Below are 14,339 nucleotides of genomic sequence, written 5' to 3'. Positions count from 1 at the left end.
TATCCTCCAGTCATTAGAGTATAAGAACAGTTCTCAGCCTCTGGGTCACTGTCCAAGTCCAGTGTACCCCCAAACTATCCTTGTAGGCTTTGGGAATAGACAGACCCAACTGTGACTCGAAGCCAGAGATCAGCGTGGGAAGCCTTGGCTAATGCTTAGGCATTTTTGAGTATAAAGGTACACACTTTACTTGGTTCATGTTCAGCAGCTGCCGTGTGTACATGTTCTTGGTGGGAGCCCAGAGTGTCTCATGCCACCCCCACAGGCACTCTGAAGAGGTCTTGGTCCTACCCCACCCTCTCGATGAAGAGTCCTGGCAGCCCAGCCTTTGCACACAAGTCTGATGACGGTGCTAAGTGCTCTCTGCCTCCGTGCTCCCTCTCCCGTCCTGTCCTCCACAGTGACCTTGTATTGCTGCTTGGAATCGTACATACAAGAACTCCAAGCTGTGGAGTGTCAAATTTCTCAGAGATTCCAGTCCATAAGCCCTGTGGGACAGGTCGGACAGTCATATGTGTGACTGCTCAACCTGGACCCACAAGACAGATTCAGGAGGATGGATTTCCCTCAGATTGCTCCCTCCACAGGAGAGGCCTCACACCCTACGCAGGAAGGAAGAGATTTAGCCCTTCTAGTCACTGAGAAGAAAATCTACTGAATCACTCTCGCTTCCCACAAGGAGGAAAGGCTTAAAGATGTGTTTCTTGTTCTGTTATTTTTTGGCATCACAATTAAGCGTCCCACTGTTATGGGAAACTCATTTCCTAATGTTCCATAAGTGCTTTTGGTTTATTTTCTGTTTTTAGGATAGGCACGGATGTGGATTCCTAGACTGGCCCATGAGGAAGTGTTTCCAGACTCATTAGCACAAGTCCCATGATTGAAAAGGAGGCGCGAAGCTGGCATTCTTAAATAAGGCATAGGTGGCAACGCACTAGCTTTCCTGTCCCCGAGAGACCCTTAGAACTATCAGAGAGGGCTCCCATGGCAAGTATACTACTCAGGTTTCTCAAGGCTTCTCCAAATAGCACAAAACACAAGAGCGGATGCTGAAAATCCAAGGTAGAACGCTGAGGCCCCCTGTCCTGCACTGTCTGTCTCTCCTTCCTGTCCCGTAACTCCTTGCTTCATTCACCCCCAAGGGCAATACAATAAGAAACTGAATCATCAACACTGCCTTTATCAAAAGCCTTGTACAGGTCCCCACGGGGAGGCCACAGTGCTCAGTACGTCAAAGCCCCGGGAAAGTCACAGTGGTTGATATCTGGTCAGCAGCTTCATGAGCTCAGAGCTTGCCACCAGCTGGGGGCTAGATTCCATTTAGGCCAGGTTTATCTGTACTTCGATTAAGAGTTGACAATGATTAATGCTTCTTACATGACAGTGTCTTGCATGAAATAGCTCACTTAATTCTCAGAACAAGCCAAGTGTCAGGTAAATACTCCTAAAATCCACATTTTACAGCTACAGAGACTGAAGAACAAACGGCGGATAATTGAGTCCAGCGAAATCTCAACCTGGAGACTTAACTCTTAACTGTTTAAGAGAATGACACCTATCACTGCTGTATTAAACACAAGATGCTTAGGAAAAACCAATTCCTTTAGGGTAGGGGATATGGCTCAGCTGGTAGGGTATGAAAGGAAGGAAGAGAAGGATGGGGAGGGAGGGAAGGAGGGAAGGAAGAAAGGAGCTTTTCCTATCATGATACAAAGTCAAGCCATGTTACAATGTCAAGCCATAGACAAGAATTATTCCTCATATACCTCACAAAACCATTGTTGGGAACCAGTACAGGAATGAATCGGCTCCCTGACACACCCAAACCCACGCACAGGCTCTGTGTGTCCTGAGATTAAGACAACATGGCAACTGTAGATAGCAGCGGTGGGCCTGGGGGTGTGGGCTTAACTGCAAGAGAGGAAGAGATCAGCTGGTAGCTGTAAATGGGGACAACAATCTGCTTTGCCCCAGATCTCTTAATATACGTGCAATACCAAGGCAATAAAGGGAAATTCTGAGTCACTTAGTCTGGGTTGGCACACAGAATGTGTTTTATAAAAGGCATCCAAGGCCATTATTGTCTCTGGTGAGATGGGAATTGCTTCAACTCTGGCGCTTTGTCCGCCACGCTCCGTACTAACTGAGAAGATACCTCAGGAGCATGTGCAGTGATGTTAACGTCCAGGACTCTAGAGAAGGAGGGTGTACGGAAATTCTGTGGCTCCGGAGCAGTGGGAGCCCTCAAGAGCAGCCAAGAATACGTAAAGGTAGGCCTCTTCTCACCAGTGAGTTACTCCTAGGACCCACCATTTGGGATAGAAAAGCTCATCCCTTTAGGCCTCAAATTAACTCCCTTTCCTGATTCTAGAAGCACCTTCGGTTTCCTAATGGGCTTAGAGTTTTGGAGACTGAGGCCTAGCCCTTTGAATGTGATCAAACTTTAGATGTGAAAACCTTGGGGGCTGGGAGGTTGAGAGTCTAAAGATGACTAAAATGTGTCCACGGATGCCAGGTAACCCATCTTGATGTTCAAGGCAGAGATGGACATACAGACAGCTTCCCCTACTTGAACTTGAGCAGCAGCCTGAGGGATATGAGGAGAGGGCTGCAGATCACGAAGGGGTGAATTTCCAAGCCTGCGAGACAGCAGGAGGAATATCTGAGGACAAAGTCTCAACTTGCAGACGTGTAGAACTGGAGAGCTGCAGCTCCCTGGTGGAAGACTTGCTTGGCATGTACAAGGCCCTGGTTCTACACCCAGCACCACGAAGAAAACAAGCAAGAATTAACAGGTAGGTGGTGGCAAAAGAGAGTCACTGCAGACTTGAGCAGACACACATTCATCTTCTTTTGGGACAATGCCTCCCTCACTTCATAGGAATTTTGCTTAAAGTCCCCCACGACGGCGGCGTGTATTCCAGGCCTCCCAGTCAGAACTACTCCCCTCCCTAGGCATTAAGACCCAGAAGTTTGAAGGAGTGGGGTGTGGGAGAGGGCCCTTTGGGGGTATTGCTTATAGTGTGAGAAAGGCGTTCCCCTCCTTCTGTGGAATTTTCTAGTCTAAGGATGAGCGCTGAGGGCTGTCAGCAGCTGAGGCACTCACTACCAATGGAGAGAAACAGGCCGCATGCTTCCGTGTTGAGTCATTCAGATTTTAAACATTTGAGTGATGCAAACAGATGTGTGCTTGGAATGTGATGCTGGTGTCTGTGTAGAGGGATGCCTGGATTAACAGAGAGCAAACTGTGGAATCCAGGGAGAAAGCTGCTCGGACAGGCTGGTACAAGGCCTCTAGTCCTCCCAGGGCCCAGAGAGCAAGGTAGAGTTGAGAGATAATTAGGAGGTGGAAAACAGACAGAGCACTGTGACTGGGAGTGACAGGGGAAGAAAGAGGTCGTCAGGGCTGGCTCCGAATTCAGGCACACCCAAATTTGGACTCTGTTTGCTACTCCTAATGGCTGTGGGATCTTATTCAGCCTCTCTGAGCCTTGGCTTCTATGTCTACACACTGGCAGCAGTAACACGACAGGCTTCATGGGATTGCTGAGAGATGAGATAAGACGTGTGGATACAAAAACACGTAGCACAGAAATGGCACAGAGTAACACTCGGTATAGAACCACTCTCTCTGACAGTGAAGGAGACAGAAAACTTAAAGATGGCCCTGAAGTTCTTGGCTTGAGTTCCTGAGAAAAGGCTTTTGAAACTGACCGGCATAAGAAGTGCAGGTGTTTACTAGGAAAGGAGGGTGGGAATTTGTTTTTGACACATGTTGAATCTTACATGCTGTTAAGACTTTGAGGTAAAGGTGTCCAGCAATCAATGAGACTCAGACTCAAAGGTTTGGCGGACACCGGCCAACAGAAGGTCATTAGAACAATGGCAGCCCGGAGATAGCTGGGAATGGATGTGTGCTGGAAGGGAAAGAGGGGGAGCCAGAGGAGTCATGAAGTTATCGAGATGTGAGGACAGTCGCACGCAAGTCTGTCAGATGGCCATGGCACCCTTACCACTTTGTGCGAAGGATGAAAGACTGAATCCAGTGCCAGCTGACTGGCTAACAGGTCTCTAGCCTCACCCATGACATTAAGAGGTTCACTATGGTCCTTGGGTGGATTGCTGCCTCTTACCTCCAGGTATTGATTAGCCAGGCGCAGGAAGCGGTCAGTGATGTTGAATATATCCCTCCAGTCAAAGCTGGTCATGTCATCAGCTTGGTTCTCTCGGGGACCATTAGGGAAGAAATTTAATATGGCTTCAGTGGTAATGCCTTCTTCTCCAAGCTGCCTATTTATGAAGTCTTTTACTGTTGGGTGCTGCAGGGTATCCTTGGGAAGAAAAAAAAGGCAGTCACAGAAATTAAGAATTCCACAGGCTCTTTGGCCTTATTCTTAGAGCATGTCAGACTTTTAATGACTACTGATTGAGACAGGAAGACCCAGTGAACGAGCTTGTAGGCTTCAACTTCGATCAATTTCTTCAAACGCAAGAGGAGAGGAAAGGCAAGAGAGAGTATGGGAGGGTATTGCTGAGCATATAAAATGATATAGAAGATTTCCTTTCTACAGCTTTCTCTTTTGTTCACCCTTTAATTGCCTTGATATTGAGGTCTCTTGCCTCTTGGCTTTACAAAATTGTAAATGAGGCCAGACAGACACAGGGGACCATCTTGGCAGTTTAGAGCTGGCCTCTTCAGGAGACATCCCTTTGAACCCGAGACCTTCAAGCGAATTCATGGGAAAAATACTGACCTCGTGGCAACTTCTAAATTCTCCCACAGAAGTTAAGGAGCAAACTCCCCACCCAACGCCAGTGACACCACTTGGTGGCATTCCCAGGCTAGAGCTTGAGGTTCTGTTCTCTACGGCTTGGCCTGGCTCGAGTTGGAATGAACTGTCTCCATGGCCCCTCTAAGTCTTCCTCCCCATCCTTACTCTGATCACGGCCATCTGTGTGCTCTTCTCAAAGAAGTACCAAATCTGGGGCCCTACTTCCTCCCAGGCTTTGACCAGCTTCCTAACTCGATCCAGTTCTTCAAAAGTTGAGTTGGCCTAAAAGTAGACACACAGAAGGAAACAGAAGAAAGTGAAGTATAAGAAAGAACCTTTCTTAGCTTATGTCTTTTCAGCCCTCACCATAAACCTTTAAGGTGTTATGTTAAGTCGAAGCCCTCCCTCCCTCCTCCTCCTCCTTCCTCTTCCTCCTGTTTATAATGATAATAATTTATTATTATTTTAAGTATATGGGTGTTTTGTCTTCCTGCATGCCTATATACCACGTGTGAGCTACCGTGTAGGTACTGAGAATCGAACCCTGATCCTCTGGAAGAGAAAGCAGCTCTCTTAACAGCTGAGTCATCTCCCCAACCCACCAGGGGCTTCTTGGAAGTGCTTTTCCTTTCCTAGAATATTGGAATTCCTCAGACTCCAGAACTGACGGAATCTAACTTGTTAGTATCTGAGAGATACATGCAACAATGATGTAACTGATTCCAAGGCTCATTAAGTCATAGTTGGGATCTTAGTGAGCAAATATTTATCCTCCCCATCTTTGCCTGCTCTAGGAAGCCAGGGATCAAAAAATGCTGAACATTTCCATTAGGGATGTAAGTCACGCAGTGGGAAAGAAAAGTCCACTGCAGGCTGCTTCAGAGAGGGTGGGTCCAGGCAGGGCACTGGAGCGGGGCATTCCTACCATGATTGTGCATGGGAGAGAAACCCAGGAATCCATTTTGGGGAAAATAAGCCAGGGGAGTCATTGGCAGGAGCATATTCACACACACACACACATGCACATACACACACACACACATACACATACAGATACACACAGACACACACACACAAGACACACACACACAAGACACACACAGACACACACATACACATACAGACACATGCACACAAACACAGACATACACACAAACACACACACACATACACATACAGACACATACACACAGACACAGACATACACACAAACACACACACACACACACACACACGCACACACACACACAGGCACGCACACGCATGCACACCATAGTCTTCTGGGAGGTCTGAGGCGAAAGAGAACCACACCAGCTGGGACCTTACGTTCTTCAGCAGCCTTCGAGCAGCAGGGGAATCTGGAGTAAAGAGGATTTTTCCCATCAGCAATGGCTTTGTTGCCCTCCAGGCTATTTTGGTTAAAGGGTTTGACTCCAGGCTCTGGATCAATGAATTACAAAAGGACGCTGTCAAGAGAGAAAAGACATTTTTCAAAGCTCCCTACTGCTCATAACTAAACAAGGTCATTAGTGCATCGAGTCACATGCCTATCTCTCATTCAGCTCCACACTGGATGCTTTGAGAAATAATCTAAATTATTAGGCTGGACCCACTATTAACAAGCCTGTCATTAGTGAGAGAATGCCACAGTGCCTCTTGATAATAGCCTCCTCGGTAGGACAAAGGAAGGGTTGCTCTTGTGGCTCATTCTGCTGAAAAGGGAGAAGCCAGGGAGCCTGCTTGTGATTTTTGCAAGAGACCAAAGGGAGTGAAAGCCCAAATCTTCCCCTCCACCTCCCACCCTACCCTCAGTACCCCCAACAGCAAACTCAGCTGTAATCTCAAATAATTCTTCACCTACTAACTCCTTCTTGTATGTAGCTGTCTCTCTTGCTGTCTTTTTTGTGATTTCAGAGCACATCCCACCCCCAAAATAGTGAAAGCAAGGCAGGAGGCTTGCGGGTGTGTGTGTGTGTGTGTGTGTGTGTGTGTGTGTGTGCATGGGGGGGGGGCGTTTCCAGCACTGTTGGCTGGCCAGGACCCTGTTGGCCTGAGCGCTACTGTAACTCTGCATTGCCTTCTCTATCTCTCTTCTCTTCCTCTGGAACTTAGCCCCAGTTCAGTTACATTGGTAGGAAATGCCCCCTTTTCCCTTTCCAAGCGGGCCTGGGAGCCTTCTATGGCTCATGTCCAGTCTCCCGTGGGCACCGTTCGCCACTACAAGGGGAAGGAGAATTTCTGGGAGAAATCTCTTTGCCCAAGGCCACTTAACAAGAGCAAGGAGAATCAACCCTGGGACTGGGATTTCTTACAAGTGTCCACCCAGTGGTCTCATCCTCCCTCACGCTGCAACCCTTTAAGAGTTCCTGGTGTTGTGGTGACCCCTCCCCCAATCATAAAATTACATTCATTGCTATTTCATAACAGTAATTTTGTTACTGTTATGAATCATAATATCAATATCTGGGTTTTTTTTTTTATTTTTTTTGAGGGGGGTAAATAACCCAGAGGTTGAGAATCACCACGTTAACCCATCTTTTTTTTTTATTAGAGTGTTTTGTGTGCGTGTGTGTGTGTGTGTGTGTGTGTGCACACGCGCATGTGCACGCGTGTGTATGGAGGTCAGTGGACAGCCTGAGGCGTGCCATCTACCTCCTTTTATCTCTACCTTGAAATTTGGTAAGTCATCTGGCCAGCAAATCCCAGTATCTTCTTGTCTCAGCCTCAGCAGTGATTATAAGAGGCACCAACCACGGGCTGGAGGGATGGCTCAGTGGTTAAGAGCACTGACTGCTCTTCCAGAGGTCCTGAGTTCAAATCCCAGCAACCACGTGGTGGCTCACAACCGTCTGTAATGGGATCTGACGCCCTCTTCTGGTGTGTCTGAAGACAGCTAAAGTGTACTTCCTACATAATTACATAATAAATAAATAAATATTTAAGAGACACCAACCACATCTGGCTTTGTTCTTTTCTTAGTGGGTTCTGGGGATTGAACTCCTGGCCTTATGCTTGTGCAACAAGAACTTTACCAGCCGAGCCATCTGCATAGCTGTCCTACATCCCCGACCCATCATCTTATCGACACAGAGGCCAATTTGCCTATGGGACTCAGAAGACTTACTTGTTCTTTTGTCATAAGAATAGGTGGGGTCTCTCCTTGTGGAATCAATCCCCAGGAAGGCCTTATAGTTATTGTCTTCATACCAGTTGAAGGAGAACACTCGAGAGCCTCCTCCCTCTGGGTACCCACACAGGAGGTCAGACAGGATGCCCATCAACTGTGTGAAGGTCTCGGGACCACTGTTCTGCAGAAGAGGTCTGGTTACCCACAGCAAGTCTTGAACACTTGGCCGATGGATAAACTAGGATAAAGAAAGGGCTTTGAATAATTGATTTAAAAATGTATTTATTTTATTTCACATACATTGGTGTTTGGCCTGCATGCTGTGTCCCTATGAGTGTGTTAGATCCCTGAGAACTGAAGTTAGAGACTTCTGTGATCTGCTGTGTGGATGCTGGGAATCGAACCTGGGTCCTCTGGAAAGCAGCCAGTGCTCTTAACTGCTGAGCCAGCATTGTAGCCCTGACTTTGAGTAATCTTAAAGCAGACGAAATGAAGGCTGATTTCCATATTTAAAGGGAAACATAAATATTATTAGCAATTCTTAACTGCAGAATTAAAAAACCCTGCTGTCATCTACTTGGGGGCAAGCAAGAACACAAGACATGCTAATATGGTCTGCTTTCCTTTGTTGGGGTTCCTTGGGATTGAGTCCCTGAAAATAAAGTAGAGAATATATCACCGTAAGCCAATCCTGTTCTGCAAGTGCAAAGCCATGGCAAATTTCTATGACTGAAACTTCACAATGTGGTTTATTTTTATTTATGTGTATGTGTGTGTCTTCTGTCTGTGTCCGTGTGTGCACATGTGCATGCGGATGACTATAGATGTTAGAGGGGGCTGTCGATGCTCCCAGAGCTGGGATTACAGGTTTTCAAGGAGCTGCTTTGTGGATGCTTGGAGCTGATCTCTGGTCCTCTTCAAGAACTCTTAACCACTGAGCTGCTCCTCAAAATATCTTCTTCTTCTTCTTCTTTTTTTTTTTTTTTGTTTGTTTGGGGGTTTTTTTGTTTTTTTTTTGGAGCTGGGGACCAAACCCAGGGCCTTGCACTTGCTAGGCAAGCGCTCTACCGCTAAGCTAAATCCCCAACCCCTCAAAATATCTTCTTATATTAACTTAATCACCCATGAGTGCTTCCATTCAACTGAAATGTGTGGTTTATTCCCTCCCTCCCACTCCACCCCCATTCAAGTTCAAGAGGTGTGCGTGTATATATGTTTGTGTGTGTTTTAAGGTTCAAGCAAAGAACACTATTGGATGAAAATGCTCAAATTCTCTGTCAACTAAGAGGAACCTGGTATTCTTCTCATTTCTCGCTTTATGGCGTCATAGTACCCATGGCTTCTTTGAAAAGTGGATCTGTGATGCTGAGAAGTCTGGGAGACACTGGCAAGTGGCACCAGTGTCCTGGTTCCCATCAGGGCCCTTGGCTTTATTTTAGGGAAAAGATAAAATAAAAACAAGGCTGTGTTTATTCCCTAACCACACCTTGCTAGTCACATTCTAAGGAACTTGGAAATTAAAAAAACAAAAAACAAAAACCGAAAACCATTAGGATCCAACCAGGCGTGATGGAAAACATTCTCCCACTTCTCCCATCAATGTTTACCTGTGGTCTCTCTCTTTGTACCCCTGCCAACATTTGCTTTCCGAAACTGATGAGCACCGTGTGGAATCCACACAGTGAGTCACTTTTATACTCACGGTCTACGCCTCAGTAAGAAAGTCGGAATCTCACATTGCTTCAGCAGCAGGGGGTCTTACGACCGGAAGGGGTTATTATCTTTAGTATGTTGCAAAGCACTCAGAAATGAAGGGCTGTACTGGAGTCAAATGTTCTGATATCACTTAATATAAACTGGGCCATCTGCTTTAACCCGGTTCACAACTGCTAAGACCTCTTATCTACTTAGGCAAGGAATCTTCTGGAGACCCACATGGAATCAAAAGTGTGGATATGCTTTGGGAAGCCATTTACAGTCTCTGTCTCCACCACTTTACATAGAGACTCCCGCTGCAGCCGGTGGCCAGCAGTGTGGAGGGCCCTTCGCTCACTCCCCCTGCCAAGCAGGGCTTCTGCTTTGCCACGATTGAGCTTAATTTTATAAACACAGATGCCAAGGATGCTGTTTCCCAAGTTGGCTGAGCCTGAGGCAGCTGGGAAAACGGAAGGGGAAACGTCTGAGGGGGGAAAAAACCAGATTTTCCATTTCGTTCCCCTGGCGTTACAGCTATCCCACTTAAAGAGATGCCTTTCTCTTCTTCCTGGTCTGTATATTCAATAAGGCTTGTGACTGTATCTGTCTTTTCTCTTCCTGTCTCCATCAGCAATCAACTCTTAAGTGGAGGAACCAATCTCCACACTTGGGAAGTCTTATGGCATCAGATACTAATTAAGTTGTATACATATTTCATAAAACGGCATGGAACAGTCACCCATGGTAGGGATTGTAGCCAGACGCACAATAGTAAGTGTAAGTGTTTGCTACTGTTGTGGGTGGCGCGTGGCTTACTGCGCCCCTCAGTCCTGGAAAGCCTTAGACTCGGTCGTAAGTCCACGACGAATCATGCTGCTACAGACAAGTCGTGGGTTCCGCTGGAATTTAGGTCTTGATGTAGCATCACAAGAATGGTTATTTTCTTTTCCCCAAGGAGCACAGATGGGATAGAACATGAGCAAGTGCCTTTAAACCACAGGACAGGGAGAGCAAATGAATTTCTCCTTAACAGGCAAGAGGCACAATGGACTTACTTGATATATTGAGTGTGGTAGAACAGTGTGAAGACATAGTAAAACTGTAGTTATTGACATTGGGCCTCTTACCTTTTGCACTCTTGGTGACAGATCAGACAGTATTTCTCCCCAAAATCTCAAGTTGATTCCTTGAGAGCTGCTGTCAAGGAGTGTGGGGAGCTGGAATCAATATGAAAAAAAATTTTTTTTAATGTAGTTACAGGCCTGAGGAGATGGTTACATCAGGGAAGTGCTTGCTCCTTAAGCATGGGGGCATGAATTTGATCCCCTAACACCCATATAAAATCCTGTTTGATGGCGCAAACACTTAATCCCAGTGCTGGGGAGGTAGAGACAGGGGGGTCTTCGGGAATCTGCTATTCATCCAGTCTAGACAAATCCAGTGAGCTCTAGGCCAGAGACAGAGCCTGTCTCAAAAAACAAGATGAAGAATAACTAAGAAAGACACCTGATGTCAATTCCCAGCTGTCCATGTATGTGCACGCAGACACACACACACACACACACACACACACACACACACACACACACACTCGTACTATCTGATTTTGTACATGTTTGCAAAGCACCCTTTCCTTTACAATTATACTTCTGTAAGGTTGCTTTCAGAAATGAAATTCTTTTTCCTGGAGCCAGGAAAACGAAAGGCTCTTACTTCAAGTTTCCCTGCGGTGCCAGTCAATTACAGACAGCCTCATGGTGACTGAAAATACACGAGAGTAATTATGATTGGTGGTTTAGTAGACACCAGACAAGACTCCTAGAAGAGGAAAAGCACCCAGAAGAGGAAAAACAGTATAGCTGGTGGAGCGCGAAGACTGGGCATGCGCAGAGCGCCCATTAGCTCACCTCCAAGCTCCGAAGGGCCTGCCAGCACTCCTTTAGGGCTCACTTCTGTCCCTTTGTGTCCTTTCTGTCACTTCCCCTCTGTTCACCAAAGCTCTGTCATCACAGAGCCCACCAATTCCATCTCTTCTTTTAAAGGTACCGTTCATCTGAGTGAAAGGTCCCCTGGTCCATTCTCCAGTTGCGAACAACATTTGGGTAACTCTTGCCCACAAAACAGCTCAGGACAGCCTGAGTATTTGCCATGTTGATCTCGAATACCAACGTCCCCAGTTTTGCTTCTATCCATCCAGCCTTAGAGCCTGATTCAAACACCTTGAACACCAAGTTCAAATCCTGGCTGACTTTATTTGTCACAGCTTCAGAATGGGATTGAATCTCTGATTGTCTACCCTAAAGGGTCCTTTAGGACTCAGTTCAAAGTTTTAAGACAATGGTTTTCAAATTCGAGGGTGGCCTAGACAGAGCCTGGAGAAAGCTGAACGCCATCCTCATTCAGGTATTTGTTGGTCATGAGCCATGAGCCTCAGCTCTTTTCATCCTGCAGGGTGGCTCTGCGGATGGTCTAGGTTGTATCAGGAACTTAGACGCAGGTGGTTAAGCATAGACCTACTTGAGCTCCTGTCTCTGCCCTGCATCCCTGGCTTTTCATCCCATGGTAGCCGGCTTTATGCCCTCTGCTCTGACCACTGGGGTGCGGTACCCATCCCATGCTGAGATTTCTTTTCAAACTGCTTGTGAATAGCTTGGATGGTAATGGATACTTTAATCCTTGTTTTTGCTATAGGCTAATAGCTTGAGTTCCGTGGGTAGGAAAGGAGGAAGGATGTAAAGAGGACAAATCACAGGTCATTGAGTGCTCTCCCTAGCCTTGTCCATCTTCTCTCCCAAAGACTGTGAAAGGCAAGTAGGGACATAGTACTCTCATCATTACTGCCATTATCATAATTATTTGGCTTTTGGAGACAAACTCTCTCTACATAGCCCTGGCTGTCCTGGAACTCATGTAGACCAGGCTCCCTACCTCTGTCTCCTGAGTGCTGGGATTAAGGGCGTGTACCGCCGCACACAGCTGTCTTCATACCTATATGCCTTTCTGCCACATCCACAGTTTTCAACCCCTGGGTCGTGACTCCTTTGGGGATCGTGTATCAGATATCCTGCATGCCAGATAGTTACACCATGATTCAGAACAGTAGCAAAACTACAGCTATGAGGTAGCAACGGAACAATTCTAGGATGGGAGTCACCACCACACAAGGAACTGCATTAAAGGGTCTCAGCATGAGGAATCTCGAGAACGACCATGCTAGATTATGAACTCCTTAAACAGAAATGGGCTTCATTTTTTACATCTTCAGCACAGGTGCATGTAGGCAACCCGTGAACGTGTGCTGTAGAAAAGAGACGGAATCTCCTGAGAGTTTAGATTCCATGAGCAGTGCCTCTACTGGGGAGGCTGCTCCACTCTAAGGACTGGAAGGGTAACCCTTGAGCTGACAAGGGTCTGAGATGATTGTAAGGATGAGTTCCGAGGGCAGTATCTGTGCACAGAAGGGGTTGAGGAGTCTGCAACCAAGTAGAGAGAGGACTGTGAAGCCAAACATCGGAGCCAGCCTGGATACACAGCTAGATAGAAAGAAGATGAGGGATCTGGAGGAGTGGAAGCCTGGGGCCAGGATGTGACGTGCATTTTTGTGTCTGGTCAACTTCCTTTTTATTAATCTTGCTAATAATTGGATAATAATCTATCAACCATACATTTGCTAAGTGCTGATGTCATTTGACCTCCAAAGGGGTCACATTTCAGGCATCCTGTATATCATGCATATCAGATATTTTCATTATGATCCATTTTTTCAAAAGATTTATTTATTTACTTTATGCAAGTACACTGTAGCTGTCTTCAGACACACCAGAAGAGGGCATCAGATCCCATTACAGATGGTTGTGAGCCACCATGTGGTTGCTGGGAATTGAACTCTGGAAGAGCAGTCAGTGCTCTTTTTTTTTTTTTTTTTTTTTGGTTCTTTTTTTTTTTCCCGGAGCTGGGGACCGAACCCAGGGCCTTGCGCTTCCTAGGTAAGCGCTCTACCACTGAGCTAAATCCCCAGCCCCGCAGTCAGTGCTCTTAACCACTGAGCCATCTCTTCAGTCCCTACACTATGACTCATAACAGTAGCAAAATCACAGTTACGAAGGAGCAATGGAATAATTTTATGATTGGGGTCACCACAACATGAAGAACCATATTAAAGAATTGCAGTTAGGAAGGTTGAGAACCAGTGCTCTGGTGTGTGCTTGCTGGTCCAGCTGCATCTTTCTTCCTAGTTATTTTCCACAGAGATGATAGAAGCTGAGGGACTTGTATTTTGGAGAAGCTATTTACATCTCAGAACAAGCCTGACTCCCAGCAAAGCCTCCCTCTGAATCTGCTCACCAGCTTTTTAATCACGTGGCTATAAATTATAAGATGATAACTTCCTCAGGGCTCACTTCTTCCTTGAATTCTCTCCCTGTTATCAAGTCCAATTCATAAGACCTGTGCCTGCCAAAAGAGCCGGAAGAGGCTGTAACTTTATTTGAATGGAAACACTTCTAGAAAAAGGGCGAAGGACCAAAGAGGCAAATAATACTATTACACACACCCCAGACACCTATATCAGCAAGTTCTCTTAATATTTCAAATGACAAACAACTTTGTGTCATCATTGGGGTTGGCGCTGATAACTTGAGATCAAGGGGCTAATCAGGCTTCTTAAGGAATACTGGATGTATAAATAGGATTGCACCAGTGTGTCTCTATTAATTGTGGTTGGTCTGAGTGGTCCCTGAGCAGTG

The 14,339-nt window shown here is 46.3% G+C and overlaps 1 protein-coding gene across 2 annotated transcripts in view; it reads right to left on the bottom strand.

The window, feature by feature from the left end:
- The window catches only part of Abca4 (ATP binding cassette subfamily A member 4), a 137,261-nt gene that overhangs the window by 88,142 nt on the left and 34,780 nt on the right, over positions 1-14,339 (bottom strand). The window contains exons 7-11 of one of the 2 annotated variants that reach the window (XM_063281945.1): positions 10,722-10,811; positions 7,897-8,137; positions 6,099-6,238; positions 4,938-5,054; positions 4,134-4,331 (exon numbers count right to left, since the gene is read on the bottom strand). In XM_063281945.1, the coding sequence (XP_063138015.1) occupies positions 4,134-4,331; positions 4,938-5,054; positions 6,099-6,238; positions 7,897-8,137; positions 10,722-10,811 (786 nt within the window). The remainder of the gene's footprint in view (positions 1-4,133; positions 4,332-4,937; positions 5,055-6,098; positions 6,239-7,896; positions 8,138-10,721; positions 10,812-14,339) is intronic. The other variant, NM_001107721.1, reaches the window with a different exon arrangement.

The sequence above is a fragment of the Rattus norvegicus genome, chromosome 2 (genome assembly GCF_036323735.1).
Source record: "Rattus norvegicus strain BN/NHsdMcwi chromosome 2, GRCr8, whole genome shotgun sequence".
In the NCBI taxonomy this organism is placed as follows: domain Eukaryota; kingdom Metazoa; phylum Chordata; class Mammalia; order Rodentia; family Muridae; genus Rattus; species Rattus norvegicus.
This window is presented reverse-complemented; position numbering and strand designations above follow the sequence as displayed.